This window comes from Notamacropus eugenii, chromosome 7 (assembly GCF_028372415.1).
Source record: "Notamacropus eugenii isolate mMacEug1 chromosome 7, mMacEug1.pri_v2, whole genome shotgun sequence".
Taxonomy (NCBI): domain Eukaryota; kingdom Metazoa; phylum Chordata; class Mammalia; order Diprotodontia; family Macropodidae; genus Notamacropus; species Notamacropus eugenii.
This window is the reverse complement of record NC_092878.1, coordinates 54,815,792-54,833,839: the sequence shown is the minus strand read 5'-3', so window position 1 is coordinate 54,833,839 and position 18,048 is coordinate 54,815,792. Positions and strand designations below refer to the sequence as shown.

At 40.2% G+C, this 18,048-nt stretch overlaps 1 protein-coding gene across 12 annotated transcripts in view; it reads right to left on the bottom strand.

Moving 5' to 3' along the window:
* The window catches only part of LOC140514418 (TP53-binding protein 1-like), a 130,669-nt gene extending 118,315 nt beyond the window's left edge, over positions 1-12,354 (bottom strand). For 11 of the 12 annotated variants that reach the window (XR_011970594.1, XR_011970595.1, XR_011970596.1 and 8 more), the window contains exon 1: positions 12,129-12,354. Coding sequence is in view for 8 of the 12 variants with exons in the window: in XM_072624740.1 (XP_072480841.1) it covers positions 12,129-12,354 (226 nt within the window). In the remaining 4 variants the exon portion in view is untranslated. The remainder of the gene's footprint in view (positions 1-12,128) is intronic. The other variant, XM_072624747.1, reaches the window with a different exon arrangement.
* Between the last annotated feature and the right edge of the window lie 5,694 nt (positions 12,355-18,048).

Sequence of the window (18,048 nt, the reverse complement as noted above, 5' to 3'; positions counted from 1 at the left end):
TATTTCAAAATAATGGGTTTTATTTGCAATCCCTATGTATTTTATTTTATGCATTTAAAAACATTATTCTGAGAAGGGGTCCATAGGCTTCACTAGATTGCCACACACAAAAAGTTAAGAACCTCTGCTTTATAAAGAAAAAAACTTATGAGGAAGCATCCTGTCCCAGTTTCCTGATTATCTCAGTTGTAAAATCCCTGTTCATGACTTTTTTGAGGGGACCATTTTTCTAAATTGCAAAGGGAGAGAAAACAGTTTAGAATCAGTAAAAGTGCTTTGCAATTTCCCAAATAGAATCCAGTTTGATTTCTTCCTCCTATCCAATTCTGGGTTTAGGCAATTGTTTATGTCCAGTGTCTATCACAAAAAAAAAAAAAAAAGATGGATTAATTCCATGTGCCATCTCTCCAGTTAAGTATCATGATCTTGATCTGTGCAATATACATGCTTCATCCATGTCTGTGTGGACTGCTAAGACAATCTTTTAAGAAGCTATTGAGTATCTTGGTTCATTCATTCAACAAAGAATTTATCAAATACCTATGAACTGCCCCCACTACATTATATGAGTCCCTTCCCTCAGGCAACTTACAGGCTATTAGAGAGAAACATGGGTCTTTTCTCAGGCTTCATGCTTCTTGACCTCTCTGTAAACTTTGAGCCTGTGTTTACCTTCTTCTCCTTTTCTGGGATACTTTCTTCTGGTACTCCTCCTTCCTAATTGACCACCCCTTTTGCTCTTCTTTGCTGGAGCTTCATCCAAATCATACCCACTTACCACAGATGTGCCATAGCTATCTGTCCTGGGCCCTCTTCCTCTTCTTTTACTTGGTGATTTTGTTAGTTTCCATGGATACAATGATTATTTCTATGCTGGTGATTAAGAAAAATCTACTTTATCCCACATTAACCTCTCTTCTGACCTCCAGTCTTACATCTCCAGCTGCCTATTATTGGACATCTCAAACTGGACATCCCATAGATATCATAAACTCAGCATGTCCAAAACCGAACTCATTATCTTTACCTCCAAACTGAATCCTCTTCCTAACTTTCCTTGTGCTTTGTAGAGTGTCACTAGTCTTCCAGTCACTTAGGAAGAAGGATTGGTCCAAATCTGAGAGGAATTTGCCTGTATTACAACCCTGAGGGGAGCAGTTGTACCATCTGGCAGTTTCCTTTTTAAAATAATTATTATTGTTATCCAGGTGCTAGGTTCAGCTGTTTACATGCTGTCAAAAGAGTACAAGTGATGTCGCTGTTTTTCAATTTCAGTGCCCTGGGCCAAACTTGATTTTCCACACCTTGGTTATAACACTGCCTTGTGCTGTTTCACTTTGTTTTTTATTAACGTCTGATAAAGTAACAAATGGCATACTTATCAAATTTTCAGATGACAAAGTTAGAAAGAATAACTAACATATTGGAGGACAGGTTTGAGAAAGATCTCTTTAGTATAGAACTGTTGTGGTTTCATGATAATGTTGTGGTCGAACTATCTCAAAGAATTCAGTCAGACCATCTCTAATCCAAGCATAGACATTTCTTGAGATTGATGCTTCCTAGGAAGCCCAAGAGGGCCCAGCAACTTCAGAGAAAGCAAGATGGATTTTTATAGGGTAAAGATGCGATTACGTAACAAATTATGAATATTAAGAAGACAGGAGGAGTTTGTTAAGGATTAGGTTATAGGGGAGGAGTCCCAGCCACGGTCGAATTGTGTATGCAAATACCTACAATGCATACAGAAAAATCCATGGCAGGGTATGAATGTATGATAATGACATAATGGGCCTCTCTATGTCATAGGTTCACCGAAAGGATAGATTTTGCTGTTACCGAGCAGGTGCTTACTTAGAGAAAGTTCCTTCTGTTGTTTTGGGGTCCACATCCTGCATGGGCATCCTGGTGGTGCTGCTTTCTGATTGGCCAAGGATGGTCCTGTCTGAGACTAGATGGATGTGGTTGTGGTTGAGTGCATGAATACACCTGCTGTTTCTGTGGGAAGTATGAGGAATGGGTCTGGAACCAGTGACTGGCTAGAGACAGTGACTGGGATCTCATCTCAGGGACACTGCTGCTGTTCTGTGAGACATAGGAGTTCATGGACACACCTGTTCTAGTGAGCAGTGAGGCATATATAAAGAAGTTCGGATATTGAGTTAGGGATGGGGGAGTGGTGAAGTAGGGGTAATGGGACTGTAAGGAAGTTAGAATATTGGGGGTGGGGGCAGCTTTATTAGGATTCCATCCAAACTGACAACTTACTCCTCTACTCAGTTCTCTGGAAAAACAAATGAAACTTGTGAACCATCCTTCACTTAACAGCAATTTCTTCATGCCTTGTAGCTTCCTTTATAGCAAGAATGGAATCACCTCCCTGATGTCATGGTCCTCTTGGAGAATGAGGGACAAACAATGACAAATTTTGATCCCTGAAACTTTTTTTTTCCCTTAAGCACCTGACAACGCCCAATCACTCTGGCCCTCATTGACTAGAGAATGATAGGTCCCAGGCCACTCCCTACTTGGTCATTGTTTGGATCCTGATGGTCTCAGAGTGAACGTAGACAGCAGTGAGGAGTCAGACAAGAACAACAAAGTTTTCAGATCAGCGTTACAAACATTAATCTGTTGGTTCTCTAAATGTGTGATCTTGTCTAATGAGTCAATATATTGAAACAACTGACTTGCATTTATACTGACACTATTGCTTGCTATTGTTTCTCCTTGGTTCTTGAAGAGGATCATGACTCCAGGAAAATGATGCTACCACAGGCAAGTGAATTGGATATAGGGAGGGAGGGCTGTGCCAAGTCACCAGCCTCACTTTCTTCTCCAGAGCCATCTATAGATCAGGATGACTAGAGATGGCCCTAGATGCAGTAGAGACTTTGGCCTTTCTAAGCTAAGGTCTTTAACAGGTCTCAGTTTGACTGAGGCAATGCCTGTTCACTGATAAAGAAATGAGGCAGAGAATGGGCTCTTTACCTCGTCAAAAAAAAAAAAAAAAAACCCAAACAAACCCCAGATCCCAGTCTGGAAGGGAAATGAACAAAATTGTTTGGTAATTCAAACATTCTTTCACCTTGTCATTTTTTAGGGCTAGGGTGAAAACTGATCTTTTCCAATCCTGTGGCTACTGTTGAGTTTTTCAAATTTGCCAACATACTGAATGGAACACTTTAACAGCATCATCTCTTAGAATTTTAAATAATTCAACTGAAATTCCATCACCCTTACTAGTATTCCTGTTAGCAATTCTTCTCCTTCTCCAAGATGTCTGGCTCTAGATCAGTAACCATACCATTATCACTGAGGTTAAAGATCTTTCTTGAATACTCCTTCTGTATATTCTTGCCACCTCTTTTTTTATCTCTTCTACTTCTCATAAGTCCCTACCATTTTTATTTTTTTACCATATCCATTTTTGCATGAAACATTCCCTTGATATATCTACTTTTCTTGAAGACATCTCTTGTCTTTTCCATTTTATTGTTTTCTTCTATTTCTTTGCATTGTTCATTTAAGAAAACCTTATCTGTCCTTGGTATTCTCTGGAATTCTGCATTCAGTTGGACATATCTTTCCTTTTCTCTTTTACCTTTCACTTTCCATCTTTCCTCAGCTATTTGTAAAGCCTTATTAGACAGATATTTTGCTTTCTTGCTTTTCTTTTTCTCTGGGATATTTTTGTCCCTGCCCCTGTACAATATTGTGATCCTCTGTCCATAGTTCTTTAGGCACTCTTTCTACCAGCTCTAATCCCTTAAATCTATTCATCACCTCTACTTCGTATTCTTAAAATATATTGCTTAGGTCATACCTATGGGGTCTGATGGTTTACCCTACTTTCTTCAATTTAAGTTTAAATTTTGCAACAAGAATCTCACGATCTAAGTCACAGTGAGCTCTAAGTCATGTTTTAATTGACTATAGAGTTTCTCCACCTTTAGCTGCAAAGTATATAATCAGTCGGATTTCAATATTGACCATCTGTGTTGTCCATGTGTAGAATCACCTTTTGGATTGTTGTAAAAAAGTGTTTGCTCTGACCAGTGAGTTATCTTGACAAAACTCTGTTAGTCTCCGTCCCACTTCATTTGTACTCCAAGACCAAACTTACCTGTTATTCCAGTTATCTTTTGATTTTGTGCTTAAGCATTCCAATCCCCTGTGATGTAGGTGACATCTTTTTTGGTTGTTGTTTTTAGAAGATGTTGTAGGTCTTCAGAGAACTGAGCAGTTTTGGCCTCTTTGGAATCAGTGGCTGGAACATAGACTTGTAGATCTGAAAACTACGTGATGCTTAACCCACTTGATCCCTTTCTCATGCTCCCATCACCATCATCACAGAAATGGAAGGGGGCCACATATTAGTCAGGACTATTTTGCATTTTTACCTCTTTGGTGCCTGGGTCACCATGGCCAAAGAATTCATCACTTTATGGCCAAACTTCTGGTAATGTCTCCTCATACTTTGCTGTTCCTCATGGAGCAGACACAATCTGTTATCCAAATCATACTCAAAGTTTTTCCTGGTTGTTTGAATATGCCAATGCTTATGCTACCTGACATAGTCTTCAAGAACAACTTTGAGTATGATTTGGATAACAGACACAATCTGTTATCCAAATCATACTCAAAGTTTTTCCTGGTTGTTTGAATATGCCAATGCTTATGCTACCTGACATAGTCTTCAAGAACCCAGTGTTACCTCCATACCATGATGCAGCATCACACTATGATTTCTGTAGAGGAATGCGGAGACATAAAAAATAAGAAATATTATTTGCTTTAGATCTCACTATCTGTTAAGTCCAGTAGGTATTTAGGGAGACTACTTGAGATAGGTTGTGATCCCCAATCAGATACTGTACATGGTTCATGAGAGGACTGATATTGTCTGTGGGTAAATAGAACAGAAAGTATTGTGATGAGGTCTCTCTATGCTTTAAGCATTTTTCCTCTGGGGAGTACATAATAGGGAATCTGTGTGAAAAAATGTTGTTGCATATTTTCTTCCAGTTGAGGAGGGAAACGAGAGGAGGGGGGGAAAAGCACAATTCAAGGAGAGGAAAGAAAGTTAGAGATGGCTGGGTGAGGAGTTTAATTACCCTGGCCATCTAAGACCCTGTCATACTGTTGCCCCCCTGAGACTTTACCTTGAGCCTAGACTGTAGAGGACTTGACCAGAAGTCTGGTAAAGCAGAGGAAGGCAGTGGAGTTAGACTGAGGAAGCTGCCTGATCAAACTGCCAATCCAGAAACATATGGCTGAGATAAAATTGCCAGTAGAATCCTTGTGTATATGTGAGTGCCCATGTTTTTGTGAAGGAAAGAAAGGAAACTAGCAATGTTGTGCCTTTCTAGTTGAAAATAGGTAAGTCTTTAAGAATTACACATAAACAGCCCACTCTAATGCATTCTCTCTTCTCACTGAGGCTCAAGTCACTCTATTTTGTCCCAAATAATAAATATGTGCCTGAGGAAGATAGCATATAACTTCAGGTATGATTTAAAAAAAATTCCACTTTCAAAATAAATAAAATAGAAGGTATTTAAATTGCTAAAATATTTCTGAATCTATTAAATAACAGTTCTTATACAGGTTAACTGTGGATTATTTAAGCAAATAAGTTCAAAATCTACTTAGGGCAGGCATTCTTAACCTTTCTGTTTCAAGGACTTGGGTAGTGATCTGGTAGAATCCTGGTCCCCTTTCTCAATATAATGTTTTTAAATGCACAAAATGAAATACATATGATTATGAAGGAAACAAACCATATTGAAATAAAGTTAACAAAATATTTAAAAGAAAAGAAAGCAACTTCATGGACCCCAGGTTAAGAACTCCTGACTGGGGTCATGAGCTTTTCTAATTGTTGAAGAGAATGGATTTTGCCTCTCTTCCAATTAACTGCCCACTTTTTCATTGAATTCCACACCTGTGAAATGGCCCATTATACTTGGATAGAATTCCAGATAAATTTTATGATCCATGAGGAACTGTGTCATTTTTCATCTTTGCATCTTGAGCATGTAACACTCATAGTAAATGCCTGAATAAATGCTGTCGATTCATCTTAGTATCCTAAAGAACTGGAACAGTGTCTTGTCCACTGTAGGCGGTCAATAACTATTGATGACAACGATGTCCCAGAAGAGGTTTTGTATGAATGGCCACTATGTTCACCAGTGGATCTCCCATTGTTTATGAGGAGTGTATGTGTTCTCAGTGTTTCCATTCACTATACTATCCACTTATATAACCAAGCTAGATCATCTAGTAGTAAAGTTAAATAGAATTAACAATGATAAGCAATAGAAGTTCGTATCTCTGTCATTTACACAAGTCATTTAACTTCTTTAGGTCTTGATTTCTTCATCTGTAAGATGACAAAGTGTTTAAGGTCATGTCTAGCTCTTTGGGTTGGATTCTGTGATCCTTCAGACTCACTTTTACGTCAATTGAAGCAGAAGCATATTAGAGCCAGCTGATACTTTGACAAACAATTGTTAAATGATCAGTGCGAGCCCTTACAACTCAGAAATCAGCAAATACTACAAATCAGGACTTGATTTCATGTTCTGTCTAGACATAAGAAAGTGATGGAGAAAATATTAATAATGTTAATAATGTTAACAATGTCCATAAATATTAATGATGCAAATTAAACTTTAAAGTGTCATGCACACTTCTTTTTCCTTAGAAGACTGGTAGTTAAACATTTACCAGCACACAGTAAACAGGTTTTGCCAACACAATAGACGTCTATGTCAATTTTCACTGAATATTCTGCCGTGTAAGCAGGTCAGATTTTTGTGAAAAGCAATCCCTGTAGCTTCTATCTCTTGGACTAATCATCTTTTTTATCTTTTCTCATAGTTTTTCCTTCCTTCTTATCTCTTTAAAACCTGACTAAAAGTATGTCTTTTCTACCTGACCCTTTCCTTAAGTTTTCCTTCATCATTTACTTGCATGACACTCAGTGTATGTAACAAACGCTGATTTGCAGGTCATTGTGGTGGGTACCACTGGAAAGGCCTTTGAGGAGCAGAGTCTTCTGGATCTTAAAGAACAAAAAAAAAGGAACTAGTTTGCACAATCTATTTCTCATGTTTTTTTACTCTACATAAGACAGAACCTGTTATCTTACTGAATTTGAGACTATTTCCTTTTTATTTTGCTTTCTCAGCATTTCATAATTTGGCTGACTGTGCCACACCTATTTCTAATAATAGCATCCAGCATTTATATAGCATTTTAAGGTTTGCAAAGTACTTCACAAATCTTATCTCTTTTGATCCTCATAACTCTGGGAGGCATATGCTATCATTATCCCCATTATATAGATAAGGAAACAGGTGGAGAGAGGATAAGTGACTTACACACAGTGTAAATAGGATTAAAACTCAGGTCTTCCTGACTCCAAGTGCACTCCTCTTTCCACTAGCTATCTAGGTTTTAAGGGTTTGACATAATAAATACAGTAGAGAAAAGCTGTAAGGAGGTCAGAGGCTTGTGCCTGGACTTTTTGGGAATTCTCAGTGAATAAAGTTTTGGAGAGATACCTAGAAAAGACACGTTTTAATGTGACTATCTCCCTAAAAAGATGCTAGAGGTGATCACCTATACTCCACACTTTTTGGATGCTGTGACCATTTTCTCCTTAGGCTTATAGTCTAGGAAATGCAGAAGATAAAAGTGGAGAAGAGTTGGGTGTATCCTAGTTTTAGAGCTAAGATGACTTAATCAAACCTCAGTATCATGATTTAGCAATGATAATTATAAAATAAAATAGTCTAGAATTTTCTGACAAACTCATCAAACAAAAAAAGTAGACTTTACATGTTTTTTAAAATGCCTATGAAGAAGCAGAGACTCATCTATCCTCTGTACGTTACAAATGCCCAAACCAACAAATCCTGAAATTGAAGACCATTAGTTAAGTTGGACTTGTCTCTCTCTATTGCATAGAACAGATGACCAGACTCATACAATTCACTTTGCAAGTCATGGCATCATGTTCCTGATGTCAAGGTCCTCTTCAATAATAAAGGACAAATCACATACAATACAAGGCCAGATGACACTTGGAATCAGAAGACACAAAAATTTAGGAGGTAAGAACTTAAAGGACTATATATATTAAAATAGGTCAAGAAAAATTATTTTGTGATAAACAATAAAACTCCATTAAAATGATGATGTCAAGGCAAATTCATGCTACATACAGGGGTTTTTTTTTTTTGTATTAGTATAGATTTACTCTGTGCTACATGATCTGACACCATGAATGACTGAATTTGTAGCGTATATAAGGGCGAGATTTTATTTTCATTATGGGCATGAAGAATTTTTCCCCCTTAAAACTGATTGTTTGGAAATGTAAACCTGTACTTAGAATCATTTATTTAGAGCTAGAAGGGGCCTGGAAGGTCATCTAATCTAACCCTCTTTTTACAACTGAGAAAACTGAGGCACAAAGGAATTAGGTGACTTGTCCAAGATCATACAAGTAAGAAGTGACAGTGAGAATTTGAACCCAGATTCTCTGAGTCTAGAACCAGTGCTCTTTCCACCATACCAGGCTACTCTCAATGAATTAGACTTATTTTTCATTACCTTTGTTTTTGATGAATAAAAAATGAGATCTATTATGAATTTGCTTTTCTAGGACTGAGTATTGTACAAAATCATTTTTATTTTGTAAGCAACAAAGGTGATACCTGCCTTCATGATTCATTCCTGTCATCCAGCACAGAAGTTCACCTCTCACCCACCTCACCCCCCACATACACTCACAAACTCTAAAAAGAAATGATTTTTTTTTCCAACGTAGTGTTCTGGATTAGTCATTTCTGAGATATGATTCCTTCATAAGATTCATTGTAGACAATGCTACTTCCCAACATTACCTCTCAGACAGAACAGTTGTATCTCTGCTAGTATATAAAATATCCTTTATATATAGTACATAGTAGTAGTATAGTAGTATGCTGTCTGAAATATTTAGTACATAAAACAAAATCTTTAAGCAGACAGAAAGGGAAATGCCCTTGCAACACATTTAATTTCTATCTTTGGTGTTAAGATAATTTTTCTAGATAAATTGTTTTTGATTCTGGAGTGTTAGAAAGTCTGGAGATATGTCACCATTTCTCCATATATTTATTTAACACAGTGTTCCAACAGAGAGCTTCAATTTGGAAGACAGAGGCAGAAGACCAGGACTGCGATCCTAACACATAATCAGATCGGAGCTAAGAGCCTGAAAGTCTCATACTCCTGAGTCCTAGTTAGAAACTGCACAAAGATAAGGAAATGAATCGTGTTTCTAGTGTTCTCCAGTGTGGCCACTATAGTAAGGGCCTGCAGAGATCCTATTATTCAACACACATGCACCAACACACATGCACAAACACACATACAACACACACACACACACACACAACACCCCAAACTTTCATTTAACAGAGTTTGCCTTTCTATGAATTTTAGATTTCTCTAGACTGGATCCTGCAAGTTAATAGTTTCTCTCTCAAAAAAGCTATGGGATTTAAAAAAACAATGAACATTATCAAACCCATAAAATGTAAAATGAAAATGCTAAGCTCCATTGTAACCTTAAGGTTTTTCTTTTTTAAAGTGGTCACAGTTGTGAAGAAGCCTTAAATAAAATTTCATGCTCAAAATGAAACAGTAGTTTGCCAAGGAAGATTAGTTAATTCAGCTGCATTGCTTTAGACTTTAGATTGCATGCTAGATAGGGACTGAATTTGAATCATGCTCCTACTTGGGTACATTGGAAAGTTTTTCAGATAAATCCTTGGAATTCATCTCACTCTTGAAGAGTTTTCTTAATCTTTTTCATTCTAGTTGTTTTACTTATGTGGATAGACAGAAAGAAACACTCCTCCAGGGCCTATAGGGCAATTTAAACATAAAATAACACAATGGATTGATTTAATCAACTGCTTTCGTGGCAGCCTCACTTTGGGGGAAATAAACAACCATTCATAAACATCACCTAGATTTACTGCTTCAATCGGAAGATTTCATAACCGATTCTGGCCTCTGCAGTGAAAGACCTACCAAAGTCTTAACAATGAAACACTTCTGGGTTTTGTTGTAAGTGTTGTTGTCATTAAAAGGCTTACAGATTCCGCTAGTGGAGAGCTTGAAGTGGGAACAAAGGAAGGACACAAGAAACCCCAGCAGGGAAGCAATTCGTTTCTGATTCTGCAACCAAGAGGTAAACTTCCCTAAGGAAAAGTGATTTTGGTGCCTTCACACTCTCTCTCTCTCTCTCTGTCTCTCTGTCTCTGTCTCTGTCTCTGTCTCTGTCTGTCTCTCTGTTTCTCTGTCTCTGTCTCTCTCTCTGTCTTTGTCTCTGTCTCTCTCTGTCTCTTTCTCTCTCTCTCTGTCTCTGTCTCTGTCTCTGTCTCTCTCTCTCTCTCTCTCTCTCTCTCTCTCCCCACCCCCACCCCCCAATCCAGTTAAGGTACCTATGCTTTCTTTAAGTCTCCATGACCGAGTTAGATGAGTTAAGGTGAGTTATATCTGGAAAGCCCATTCCTAGATAATGCAGAAAGGAGGACACAGATAGCATTTTGATTTTCCCTTAACATCAATGCATTAAGGAAGTAGCCTAGCACAGAAGAGAGAGGTCAGACTCGGGAGTCAGATAATACCTGAGTTCATACAATGTGACCTTGGGCAAAGCCCCTAACTTTTCAGCGCATTAGGCGACTCTCTAAAACCAACGAATTGCCGATCTGCACCATTGGAGTGGTTTTTCGCGACTGGAAGATCCCCACTCTTGAAATCACAAGTTCCAGTTAAACAAGGGGATGGGTTGGGGAGATTAGTTTCAACATTGGTTTGTATTAACCCCTAGGCAACTGAACTTTCTACGGGGTTGTTTGTAAAGGTTTGACCAGATCGGGCCTGCCCAGAAGACGAGTTCCTGAGACGATTTGGGACTGCAAAAGTGCCCGGAGCTCCAGGTTTTCTGGTGAAACAGAATCTTTCCCCCCAGATTTCCTGTCACCGCTTCTTATCTAGAGCATGAGCGGCGACTACCCCTTTGAGTGACAGTCTAGGGGGAAAGGGAACAGGGAAGACGGGGTTTGGGATGCGCATCTACAACTTTTAACAGTACCTTCCAATATGTACACGAGTAAGACTGAGCATTTCAGTGGGAGAGGGAGAAAATGTCATCTAGGGCTGCACTAAGTGTGGGGCTAAGTGGAGATCCTGGAATCTCCAACTTTGTGCACCTCTAGGGGCTCCTGGCTCACTTTGGTTTAAAAGCGCACACACGTTCCCCTGAGCCAGTCGCCTTTTACCTGGTGCGCAAAGGCACAGGTGAAAGGTTCTCTCACTGAGCCTACTACATTCGCACGACCTTTCGGTTTTTCCTTCTCCCAGCTCTCCAACTTTGCTCAACCAGTAAGAGATAGGAGACTGGCGCCAACGGACACACATACCACACACATACACACACACACACACACACACACACTACATCACGCATACACTGTAGCACGCACAAAAACACACGCACAAGCACACCTGAGAAGCTCACATTCTCCTTCCCCTCTTTCTTTCACCCACCATCACTGCCGCCACCGCCTCACTATCGAGTCCTCTGACTCAATCCCTTCTGTGCCCAGATCGGAAAGGATGATCACCCAGACTGAACCCCAAGTCTCAAGTCTTCCCCAATAAGGCGCTGCTTCCCAGCGCCTTTTCCTAACGGATGGGGTGTCTTCCCGCCTTTTAGGGGAACAAGAGACGGTCTGAGAAAGTGGAAAACCAGTAAGGTGTAGGAAAGCGGAACAGGCGCTTCCTCGACAGGCTTGACCTCCACGGGTTTCCACTGCAGAGAAGGAACCTGCAGCTCGGGACAGTTCCTTCTCTGGAGCTCACAGTCCTTCTCGGGATCGTGGCTGTCAGCAGACAGCTCTGCCCGAGGAGAGCAAGGAAGGAGGATCCCAGCATGGATTGGGGGCTGTGGGGTGCGCTGATGGAAGGGCTCGAGATTCACTAGAGGAAAGCTCTCCTTGTGGGGTCTGCGTCCAAGCAGGACCTGGAACTGGCATCTGTCGGGTTAAACTCACCTGTTCCGAAGCGTCCTTTTATTTTCTCTTCTCTTTGTGACCTGGGGGTTTTGTAAGTCTTCCTGAGTCGCTGGGACTGCCCCAGGGGCTGATTCCGCGCCCCCCGACCCCCCCTGGGGCGGCACACCCGGCTAGCTTGGGAGCTGCGACTGTGTCTGCGCGGCTGGATTGGCCCCCGAGTCCATGGAGGGCGCGCCGAGTGCCTCAGCATCTCGGCGTCTCCCATTTAAATGTCCGCCGGCTGCACGCCGCGCTCCTGGGCCTCGCCACATCATTGGCCAGGCGCCGCCCGGCCCGGCCCGCTATTCCTCCCCCTTTTCCCGTTACTGAGTCCCCCTCCTTTCTTCTCTCCCCATACACCCCCCCTCCCCGGCTCCCAGCGGGGACCCCTACCAGACTGAACCCGCCTCCTTTTCTCCTCCCTCCCCAAAGCCCCCTCCCTCTACCTGGGCCAGCGGGGAGAGGTCACCCCAGGGGACCGCTCCTGGAATGCACAGCAAATCACATTTTCCGCTCCCGTTAGAAGGGGAAGATCGGTAGGAAATCCCCCAGCCTTCCCACCCCCCTCATTTTCTCCTCCCCTGGCCCCAGAGCTTTGCCTTTCTCTCCTTCTGAGGTTTCTTTCATTGCCCTGTGGCTCCCTACATCCCTGTCGCTCGCGATCTCCTGATAGAGGAAATCGGTGTCACGACAGAGGATGCGGTCATTTTCGTCCAACTTAAGATCGATCAGAGAAAGTGGGACCCTGAGGGCTCGGGGATCCCAGGGGGTTGATTCTAGGCCCCCAGATTTGAAATGGACCTCAAAGACCCTCTTAGGCACCAACAACTCAAGTACCACGGACCTCTGAGCACTTAATCAACCTATCAACATTTCTTCTTCCATCCCCGAACTCTCCTTTCCAGGGTTTCTTTTAAATGCAGACTAGCTTTTTAAATGCAGACTAGGCTACAGATGTTTTGCGGTATCCTTCTGAAGTAAGGGAAAGTCGAGGAAAAAAAACCTGAAGAGACAAAACTTAGTTGACCCCACAGAGGAAAATATTTACTTATGGAGAATCAGGTAACTGAAGCAATCGGAGATAATTAAATCTCGAAAATCTAACTCGAGAAAAGTTAGATGCAGAAATACAATATTTAAAGAGTCTGTTAGGCTTTGGATGTATATGCTCACCCATATTATGATTATTCATCCAATTAATATATGAGACATGTCTAGGTACCCGAATATTGTGTTTGTGTGTGTGTGTGTGTGTTTGTTTAAATAGGAGTAAGGACTTTTCATATTTGCCTTCTTTGGCCATCCCATTCTCATGTCATACAGAAGAAAAAAAAATGCATCCATTTAGTCGGCTTAAAAAAAAAAAGACTGTGGAAATTGTTTTGTGTGTATCTTCCATGACCCATAGGGGAAAACTGGCCAGTTTTCTTCATTTGCAATCAGCCTTGCCTGGATGTAGAAAACATTAAAAGTTATGCAAAATAACGTTTTCCAAGAAGCAAATCTGAATGTTAGCTTCATATGTGACCATGAAATCTACTGAGAGAGAGAGAGAGAGAGAGAGAGAGAGAGAGAGAGAGAGAGAGAGAGAGAGAGAGAGAGAGAGAGAGAGAGTTTAAGAGCCAGTTTTCACGACATACAAAATCAGAAAAAGACAGTTTCCTTTTGGAAAATGAACTTGCTACTGATCTAAAGTCAGAGACAAAGATCCTAATGGTTTTAAATGACCTTACATGTATTTTCCAAATTCATTTCTTGGAATGAACAACTTCCACAAACATATGGACTATAACATCTGAATGGGTGCCTTATGTCAAACCACTTTAAAATCCAATAGCCATCTGAAGAGAGTGGTTAAAATAGTCATACATGTAAAATATTAGGGTGTGACTATCTGACCAAGAATTACATTAGACAAAGCCTAAACTGGACTGTCCTGATTTAAATTTGTGGAGCCAAATTCTGTCACTGAATAAACTACTCTTCAGTGTTTCAGATGCCTAATCTCACTGGTGCCAGTGTTGTCTCCAACTGACAAAGATTATTATCCCTCACATTTTAATCTTTGTGATTTTTGTGTCTGGAAAAATCTATTATCTGGTGATCAGTCTTCCCTACCACCTTTGAGCATAATGCTCTTTATTCTCTTCTTTAAATGCATCCTATAAATATTGTGCACTTTGCTAGGACTAAAGAACTAGTTTATTACATCATGAGGTCTATAGTGGTGAGCTTCTCAGTATTTAGCTAGGTTAGTGTTACTCAAAAGTTGTTCTGCCCATGAAAGGCCCATTCTAGGATCCTTTCCAGCTCAGTAGAGACCTCCATAGTTTGTACTCAGTTCTCAATGGCTATAAATTAGGAACAAAGTGGACATGTTATGGCAATTCATTAACAGTAAGACTATGCCTAATTCCAGTGCCATTTTAAAATATTTTGATGCCTTTGTGTGTATGTGCATATGTGTGTGTGTGTGTGTGTGTGTGTGTGTGTGTGAGACAGACAGACAGAGACAGAGAGACTTTTCACAGAAGGGAAGGAAGGGAGGGAAAGAGAAAGGGAGGAAGATTTCATTTTTAGAGACTAGTAAACTTTTTAAGAATTTACTCTTCTTTATTCAATAATCAAACTAAGTAAATTGTGGAGCTCAGTAATGATAATAAGTGAGAACATTTATTCCCTTGAATTCAGCAAATATTTATCAAGTGCCTACTATGTGCAAGGCACTATGCTAAGTAATAGGTATAAAAAGACAAAAATGAAACAGACCCTGCCTTCAAAGAACTTATATTCCAATGTGGGGAGGAGTTTGCAACATGTATGTAGAGAAGTAAACAAAAAAAATTAGGCAAAGAAATATAAACTAATTCCAAGGGGGAAAGACTGCTAATATCTAGGGGACTTGGCAATAATATACAAAACTTCCATATGCATTGTTGCTCTAGCATCTTCCTCATGCGGTAAGGAAAACTATTTGGATAGTCATCAGTTTCATTTGTTTGCATGGTGAAGCAATAGAGGAAAGGACTTGGATTTGCTGAAACTGACTGAAGAAGTAGATTCTCACATGCAGTGGTCTATTGTAATGATGTGAAGGGCCATTAAAAACCTCTAAGGTTGTTGTCTTTGACCTTAGATTAGCAGGCTTCAGAGTCAGGAAGCTCCAGGTTCAACTCCTGCCTCTGGTACTAGTATATGACACTCCACAAGTAATAACCTCTCGGAGGTCCCCCACACCCGCAGTTTTCTAGGGTTTTAAATTTCTGAACAACTATCATTCTGGTTGGGTAGAGTGAGTTTCCTAACCAGATGAATGAAACCACCCCCACCCCCCAAATGTGTTTATAGTGCAAGCTATCTATGAATTCTGATATGGGTGGAAGATCCAATTGAATATGAGTTCTTCCAGGACAGGGATTGTTTTTCATTTTTGCATTTGTATCTATCCCTAGCCTAACCATAACTTGCTTGTAGTGGAAGCTTAATAAATGCTTGTGGAGTGGAGCTGAATTGAACTGAAGCATAGGAAACTAAACCAAAGTTGCTGGGGGTCAGGGTGGGAGTAGAATGGAAAGGTCAAACCAGTTTCTATTTTTAGTAGGTATAGAGTAGGGAGACAAGTGTACTAAGTGGGTTTGTACAAGGATAAAACGTTTCTTAACAACAACCACTTCACCATAACATTTTTTTTTTTTCAAAATCATTGTTGGGCTACTACATAGATATTGTAGGAAGCTAGGTGACAGAGGATAGAGCCCTGGTCTCAGTCAGGAGGACTTGAGTTCAAATCTGCCTCAGATGCTTACTAGCTACGTGACCCTGAATAAGTCATTTAACCTTGTTTGCCTCAGTTACTCATCTGTAAACTGAACTAGAGAAGGAAATGGCAAATCACTCCAGTATCTCTGCCAAGAAAACCTCAAATGGAGTCACAGAGAGTCAGACACATGACTAAAATGACTCAACAACAATGAGTAGATATACATTGAAAACAGGATACATAAATCCTAATCTGAGTTTGACTACTAATTTGAAAGTACATTTGCAACTGATCACCAAGGAGCGTGTTAGTTTGCTCTTGCTGGGCTTCTACCGTTTGGTTTGAGAATTGAATTACCTAGTAATGTCTATAGATCAGGTGTAAGAAGACCTTGAAATTTTTGTAGACATGGTGAACTGGAATACATCATTCCACTAATTTCTCTACCTAAAAGATGCCATCTGGAAGACATTGTTTATAAAGTATACCACACCTCTCAGCTTCAGTTTCCTCATCTATAAAATAAGAAATAATGGGTTGAAAAAGATGGTCTCTAAGGTCCCTGACTCTAAACCTGTGATTCTGTAATCTCTCTCTCTCTCTCTCTCTCTCTCTCTCTCTCTCTCTCTCTCTCTCTCTCTCTCTCTCTCTCTCTCTCTCTCTCTCTCTCCTCCTCCTCCTCCTCCTCCTCCTCCTCCTCCCCCCCTTTCCACTCTCCCTCTGATGAGATCTTCAAATAGTATAGTCCTTCAGAGTTTCACAGTACCATATTCATTCAAAATTGACTAATAATACTTGCTATCTTTAATGCTTTAAAGTTTACAAAATGTTCCATTACAAAATTCCTTGATGTCATCATAATTAGCTATCATTCCATCTCCCCCTGAGCCTCATTTCTCCTAAACCTATTCTTTATCCTCAAGAGAACCTCTAGCCTCTCTACCCCTCCCTGTTCTCCCAGGCTCCATTCTGGCTTTGCTTTCCTCCTTTCCAAATATTGATTCTACAGATAACCAATTCAAATCCCTATTGTCCCTTCCTGTCAATTCCCTGCCCTCTTATCTATTGCACTCATACCTAAGCAAACTGTAACCTCAGATTACCCTTACCACCCGCGTCCACTCCTACTCAAGGACCACTGAAGGATGTTGGTGGAAGTCAAGAAACCACATTGTTTGAATCTGTTACAACTTTACATAATTTAATCTCAACTGGGATTTCACTATATCAATATTATTCCTTTACACATCCTTAATAGCTTCTCCCATCCACCTCAGTGGTTGTTTCAGATTTTCTCTTCTCGCCTCAAAGCTCCCACAACACTCTTTCCCCTTTCCTCTTAGCATAGTACTTTCCCTTATATTTTATTGAGAAAATATCTTAATAAAAGCTTATTGAATTGAAGGAAGAGGAGTGCATTGCGGAGGTTCACCAAAGATGATAAGGAACCATTATACTCATCAGAAGACGTGAAAACTGTTTTATTTTTGCTCTGATTAGTCACATGTCTTTCTCCCACTATGGCTGAAAATTCTTTGCTTCTGTTCTACCATTTCATCTTTGGGATTTAAGATTTATGTATATATTTAGTGGCTTGGGATTTAAGATGTATGTATTAATTTTAGGATTGAAGGATACTAAACATTCTCTTGTGGGCATTATTTACTTCTAGCTAGTATTAATATATTAGTGTATGTAAAATGTAGATACACAAAATAGATCAGTTCTGTAATCAGTTGCTTCATCCAAGAATTTCTTGCAATTAAATCCATTGAGTGCCTGCATAGACCTTGGCCTAAAGGGCCCAAGGTCTCCCACTGCATCCTGGGTCATCTCCAGTCATTCTGATGAATATCTGGTCATTGGATTCCGGTGGTTCTGGAGGAGAAGTGAGGCTGGTGCCCTGCACAGCCCTCCCTCACTCAAAACAAAATCAAGTGCAAGTCATGTCATCACTTCTCTGATGGCATGGTCTTCTTTGGCAATGAAGGACAAACACAACAATCGAGAAAACAGAAGCCATTCACTCAAAACTCACTCTTCTCCCCAACTTTCCATCTCCAAATGCTTTGACATTCTCCTCTTTTTCTTATTTTATTCTAGTCTCTAATGAATAGGGGACCTTTCGCCTCACCAAAGCCAATCCCTCAACTCTGGATT